The 6,000-nt window shown below is 38.5% G+C and overlaps 2 protein-coding genes across 2 annotated transcripts; one reads left to right on the top strand and one right to left on the bottom strand.

The window, feature by feature from the left end:
- Nucleotides 1–305: 305 nt before the first annotated feature.
- On the bottom strand, nucleotides 306–1,975 carry LOC148173173 (uncharacterized). The gene is made up of 5 exons (XM_088039844.1): nucleotides 1,900–1,975; nucleotides 1,727–1,845; nucleotides 1,463–1,671; nucleotides 534–647; nucleotides 306–462 (listed from the first exon to the last, which is right to left on the bottom strand). The coding sequence occupies exons 1-5, from the start codon at nucleotides 1,973–1,975 to the stop codon at nucleotides 306–308; spliced, it is 675 nt and encodes a 224-aa protein (XP_087895970.1).
- A 454-nt stretch (nucleotides 1,976–2,429) lies between these two features.
- Nucleotides 2,430–4,569, top strand: LOC148173172 (uncharacterized). The gene is made up of 5 exons (XM_088039843.1): nucleotides 2,430–2,725; nucleotides 2,846–3,099; nucleotides 3,375–3,714; nucleotides 3,984–4,360; nucleotides 4,439–4,569. The coding sequence occupies exons 1-5, from the start codon at nucleotides 2,430–2,432 to the stop codon at nucleotides 4,567–4,569; spliced, it is 1,398 nt and encodes a 465-aa protein (XP_087895969.1).
- The last annotated feature ends 1,431 nt before the right edge of the window (nucleotides 4,570–6,000 follow it).

Genomic DNA, 6,000 nt, shown 5'->3' with positions numbered 1-6,000 from the left:
TTCCCTTTCCTATCGATACCTTAGGAGAAAAACAAATTTAAATTGGCGACTTCCACAAATTGCTTCGAAGATCCTCCGTTTTTGTGTATATTCGATAAATTTAAGACAAATATTGTTATAAAACGCCTCGGGATGTGCCCGTAAGTTATTTGTAAAACGTAGGATGAGTGAGGCTGATTCAGATAACATAAAACTTTAAACATCTTGTAACAAAATTAAATGTAAATTTTATTCTTTGAAGCAAAATGTTGTGGGTTCAAAGGAATTTAAATCCGGTTTTTGTGGTAATAAAACATTGCGTTAATTTATTCGTCTAATAGAGAAATCATGTCCAGAAGCCCATCTTCTTGTTGACAATCCGAATATAAGGAAACACAATCAACCCCGTATTCTCCTGCTTTCTTCGCCTCCAAGTAAACGGGATCCAGATCAGAAGGAGCTTTGCCGTCATCGTAGTCTGGTCTGTAATTGAAACCTATTTGTAACAAACTTCAAGTTTACTGGTTACTTGTCGATAACACTTCCGATCTTACGTTAAGGCTATGTGAAGGAGATGTCCGTACAGTCCATTAGCTTCGTGATAAAGATTATCCATCGCATTCTCGCAAATGCTGCGGAGAAGACATGCACGTCCGTTGAGGCCGTTCCTAGAACAAAAATAGCGACGCTAAATTGAAGACCGCAAAGTATAAAGATGACAGTAATTTGTTGTCGCATTGTATTGTGTTTACCGTGTAATGTTTTCTTTAGAAATTCCACCAAATATTTGACTTGTTTTTGTTGACAATAATAATAAATAACACAAACAAACTTCTCCGTGCTAAAAGAAATCAAAATTTTACCATGTAAAACCCCCCGTCCAACGATTTATTAATGTTTGCGTACAAACAATATTCATGCATTATCCGACTCTGCCTCAAAGACGTAAAGTTCCACTGTAATAATGAAGAGCTGTTAACGGTCTTTTTAGGACCAACATTACCTAACTTATCACAAACAAACATTGAATCTTGAAATGTTGACTTTACGTTAATTCTAGTTTGATGTTCCAAAGTTGTAGCTTTGGCACGATTTTAATTTCATATCACGAAATGAAGAGAGATAAGCTTGTGAAAGTGGCTATCAGGGTTTTAACGGTTGTCCCCAAATTATTTTAGTTTGTAATAAACTTAATAGATGGGGTATTTACACGATGAAAAAATTTCTTTGGTAACAACATAACCGGAGGCTTATTCCCCGCGGAAGCTACTTGAAATTAAATTCAATCAAAACTTTCCAGTCTACTTGAAGCAATTGGAATGCTCAATTGAAGAGAGTTGGGTGTTTCTTAAACGTACTTTCAACTAGCGTCAAACTAAAATTTAACACCGAGACGGTAATTAGAATTACAAAGGAGCCGCTAAATGTAGTAAATAAAGTAATGAAAAGATTCCAATTGAATATGTAAATATGTAAATCTTACTTGTTTAAAATTGCTTCGATACCGGAATAAGCTAAAGCTCTGTCACTGATGAAGCTTTCCCGTTTATTTCGTGATCTTGCTATTATTGGGGGATATATTTTTGTGTTGTTGGTTGTCTGAGGTGCCACGTATTGAAATTGTATGTTCCAACCCCAAGCCATTGATTGCTTGAGGCCCAAAGGAATCGGCATTGCGAAGCCAAGGACGATCTGCAAAATAAAGGAATGGGCTTCAATTATTGCGCGCTTTTGCAGAAAAAATTACCTTAAAGCTGCCCCCCATTGGATAATACAAAGGGAGGGAGAACCGTTTTTGGCGGTGCGAGTTCTCCAAAGAGCACACCGAAAAATACAAGAGCACCAACTGCAATAAACTAAATTGCACTAGTCGATTTTGGCCCGACATTAATTAGTATTTATCACAAAACTAAGCATTACAAGAGGATTTTGTACCGAAAGATTTCAGCGCATGTTGAAGTAACGCCAGTCTAGAGGTCACTAACTGTTTTAGCATGAAAATAAGTACAAATATTGATACTTGTGTTTAGTATTGTCACTTCGTCAAAAGTTATTAAACTACGGAAGAAGAGGGGATTTTTGAATAACGAAGCGGACTAACCGCAGCGTTGGTTTGTGCTTTTCCACGGTTTTTCGCAGAACATGTTCCTAGCGATTATCCTGTTAGTGTAAATAGTAAAGACGATTAAATTACAACCCCAGTTTTAATTAAAATTTGTTGTATAAGTGATACCACTTGTGATTAAAGCTCATGGCTCTTTGTGGAAAATTGTAATTAAAAGTACACACAAATCGTGTTTTTCTATTGATATGATCCAAACTCTAAACAGATTTTCACGCGACAATTGAACTTTAATCTACAATCATTAAAGTTTTAGCACCCGTCAAAATCCATGAAAACGGACGACCAGTAATTAAAGCGTGAAATAAAAAGTGTCAAAGCTGTGCAAATGTCGGTAAGAAAAGTTTGTGCGTTTTTCTCGATCATTGTCTGTTATAACGTTATTGATTGCATTTCCTCGTCAACAAGTCAACAAGGAACAAGCACACCATTGCCGATTGAAGATCAGCAATCACCGGCGACGGTAACAAACTCATTTAGTTCCCAGAACGACAATACAACCGCACCCTTATGGTTTGTCGAAGCTCTCAAAGATATCGCTTATTACTTACGGGCGCACAAATTCAATGAATACGACAGGAGATACGAAACCGATGCAAAACTAGCACGTAGGGAGTATTACAGGTAGATATCGGACACCCAAGAGAGTAAAAAGTCCGTCAAAGAAAAATTAATTGTTTGGTCGGCTTGATTAAGAAGATGCATGCTCGAGTGCGATCAAACTAACTAACTGTTTAATTGCAGACAGTTTCCCCGACCGCCGCTGCGGTCTCTCCACTGGGAAGTGCACAAACACTGTGAAGACGATCTGTTTGAATGTGCAAACTACTTAAGAAAACGTATAAGAAATGCAGGACTCAAGAGAACGGACGATACGGTCGTAGTTATTCATGAACAACAATGGAATTTAAACAACAACTCGAAACAAATAGAAATTGTGGATGAAGACTGTAAGAAAATGAGAGAAGTCGACAACATACAAGCCAATCCGTTCGAAGGTAAGAACAATGCGAGACAGAACACACCACTTCACTTAAGTGGCGATATTGCTTCTTAAAGCATAACCGAGGAAAGTTCGAGCACTTTAAAAGTGTATTGAAACGTGTATTTGATTCTTAACTCAGCCACGTTCTTTAAATATTATTCCCAAAGGAGCACCTCTCAAATTAGTATGATGTATTCCCAATTGGACAAAGTTTGAGGGTCTCTAAGATCAAATCGCTATTAAGCAGACCGTCCGAATCATTCCCCATTTAATTAAGACACCTATCAGGTCCTTTAGAGCGTTTCCAATGGCGTGTCACAGCAAGTTATTACATGTGCTGGTACAGTATGAAGTCTCATCCGGCCCTTGAACACCTCTCTGACAAATGTGATAATTTCGCCAATTGTTTGGAGCCTGACTTCGGCCCAAATACCCGAGATAGTCGTGCCAACGACGCAGTTCCGTATTCCTGTGCTCTCTACAGCTTCTGTCCAGATCCTTGTTGTCCTGCGAAGCACCTGACTAGGCCGGAAAACTGCTGGAACATGCCAGATAACCCCTGCTTTCGAGCTAATCCTAAGGGTCAGCGAGAATGTCTCGTGAAGCGTTCTGAGAATACCGACTTTAGGTAGGCGTTTAAGCTATTGCTAACGACAACACCATGCGGGCACAAACAGAGTTATCTAATTTTTAAATCACCGGGGTCTTGCGTTCGAGGCATCTAAATTAGGAGAAACGTCAAGTCAGCTTGTCGTTTTTCACAAAAGAAACGGGGCGTTGGGAAATTATACCTATAGGAAAAAAATATTCGATTTCCTGCCTCAATAACGAGACGAAATACACAAACATTCCACCACTTTGTAGATGTAAACAAACTGTTATATTTACTACTTTCAGAGACATCATTCTCAATCGATGGAACGTGAGCTGTTCCTGTCCCGAGAAGGGTTTCATATGGAGTTCCTTCTACGGCATCTGCATAGATATCGATGAATGCGCCCTAGGAAGCCACACTTGTGACCTCGAGAATGAGATATGTCTTAATTTACCGGGAAACTTCCAGTGCGCTTGTAAATGGGGGCATACCTACGACAAAAAAACTGGGAAATGCAAACCGAGTAGTGCACTTATTCACCTTATTTTACACCCGGAGAACAATGAAGAGCAGCAATCTACTGAAACGCTCTGGACTAAGTTTTTACGGCTCTTCGAAGAGAAATCTTCTTGCAAAAAGCTCAATAATGATACTTTGATTATTATTGCTTGTTTGTTGTGTATAATTATCAAGTTTCCCTATTAAAAGATGTTGTTGACCACAAATTGATAGAAAACAGTCATCAAACCTCTTGCAGATGGTGTTTTCGATATAATCGTGTTTAGGAAGAGTAGTTTTAGTAGCAAGCATGTGCATCTAGCAGACACTATTATTATTATAGCTGAACCGATGTTGGTGCCAAGTGGAAAAGACATACTTGCCGTGTAATGATTATGATTGTTGAAAGTAAATTGGTAATAAAGAGCAGATGGCTTGGTATTATCTTAAGACTGACTGACGATTATAGAGCTTTACATTTCATTACCATTTTATTGCTGCTTATTTAACATGCACGACTGCGTGGCATGTGGCAAATTTATTGCGTTTCTACTTAAATTATTAAGCTTTTTATAAACCAGCAGGGTTTCTTTGAGAGAAATTTGAGGTTTGTGTCCATGCCTCGGCTGAAATTGAACAAATAACCTCATTGTATGTAAAATAGGACGTTTAATGCCTTTTTTGTCGTTAGAATATTAAATAAAGTTCGCGTTCCGGCAACAATAAAAAATTTATTCTTAAAGTAAAAAATTACAGCGTCGTAAAATATTTTCCGGCATAGGTGCTTTATCTGATCTATTGAAAGAGCTGGAAAATTCTTTTCAGCTGAAATGTTAAAGGTATTCAAGTCCCTTAAAAAACTCCCAAGTAAGTTTATTTGAAACCGTAATTTTTCTTTAGGGTGAAATTGAATCGTGTGTTGTTTACAGAAGAGTTTAATGCCGATTCATTTTGAGATAGTGGAGAAAGTCTTTTATCGGTTTGAATAGAGTCACTAAAAATGTGCCCTTCCAGGACACAAATCTTGTTTTCCCACACGAAAATGTCAGTTTAGAAAATAATTGTGGCTTGACGTTTTTATCGGGGGCAAATTTCCCATTTTATGGAGGTATTGTGGTAAAAATTTTAATCGATACACCATAAATCTTTGGAATTACCAAAAGTATAAGACAATAAATCAGGTTTGGAAGGCGGCAAGGTGGGCCGTCCGAAGAGTAATTAGAGATCGATAGGCCGTAAATCTTGACGGCAATATTACCGTAGGTTATGCAGCAGTACGGGCATCCATGCCCTTCCTGCGATGACCGACTGACCCTTATTCGTCTCACTCGCTCAGATTGAAGCGACATAAACGCTTCCCGACTGGAATTGAGCCAGCAGATAAAGAATTAGAGAGGCTGTCCCTAAAACCACGGCGATTCAGGTAACGGTAACTGCCACTAAAGTGTCTCATCTACAATTCCCTCTGATAAATCACCTGGCGATAAATTTAACCCGTCGTTCTATCTACCTTAATGAACTACTTTACACACCACTGCTGCCACAGCGATGGTCGAATGTACCAGACGGTGCAGTCGCTCAGACACATCGATTACAGGCGACATGGTTATCCTTCGACGCTTTTAATGGAATATCACTCATTTACTATAATGAAATTCTACCTGGAAAATGCGGGCTCAAATAGATATTTGCATCAGTTTACATAACTATGCGTAGTTTCAAGTTTATATACACGCATCCTTCGGTAAGACCGTGTAGCAGCAGATACCATTTAATTAAAGTGCAAATTCGCAGGAAAAATTTCACGAGTTTTATCAACGC

The sequence above is a fragment of the Gnatocerus cornutus genome, chromosome 6 (genome assembly GCF_029298725.1).
Source record: "Gnatocerus cornutus isolate USDA-ARS CGAHR chromosome 6, icGnaCorn1.1, whole genome shotgun sequence".
Taxonomy (NCBI): Eukaryota; Metazoa; Arthropoda; class Insecta; order Coleoptera; family Tenebrionidae; genus Gnatocerus; species Gnatocerus cornutus.
The sequence above is the reverse complement of the archived record's forward strand: the minus strand, read 5'-3'. Positions and strand labels throughout refer to the sequence as shown.

What these genes read in the sequence shown, in the direction of transcription:
- LOC148173172 (XM_088039843.1), top strand. Translation starts at nt 2,430, where the DNA reads ATGTCGGTAAGAAAAGTTTGTGCGTTTTTCTCGATCATTGTCTGTTAT. An exon ending in ACAAGCCAATCCGTTCGAAG is followed by an intron (nt 3,100 to 3,374) that starts GTAAGAACAATG and finishes GACACCTATCAG; the next exon opens with GTCCTTTAGAGCGTTTCCAA. An exon ending in TCTGAGAATACCGACTTTAG is followed by an intron (nt 3,715 to 3,983) that starts GTAGGCGTTTAA and finishes TACTACTTTCAG; the next exon opens with AGACATCATTCTCAATCGAT.
- LOC148173173 (XM_088039844.1), bottom strand. Translation starts at nt 1,975, where the DNA reads ATGCTAAAACAGTTAGTGACCTCTAGACTGGCGTTACTTCAACATGCG. An exon ending in TTTCGGTACAAAATCCTCTT is followed by an intron (nt 1,846 to 1,899) that starts GTAATGCTTAGT and finishes AAAATCGACTAG; the next exon opens with TGCAATTTAGTTTATTGCAG. An exon ending in CTCCTTCACATAGCCTTAAC is followed by an intron (nt 463 to 533) that starts GTAAGATCGGAA and finishes TTTCAATTACAG; the next exon opens with ACCAGACTACGATGACGGCA.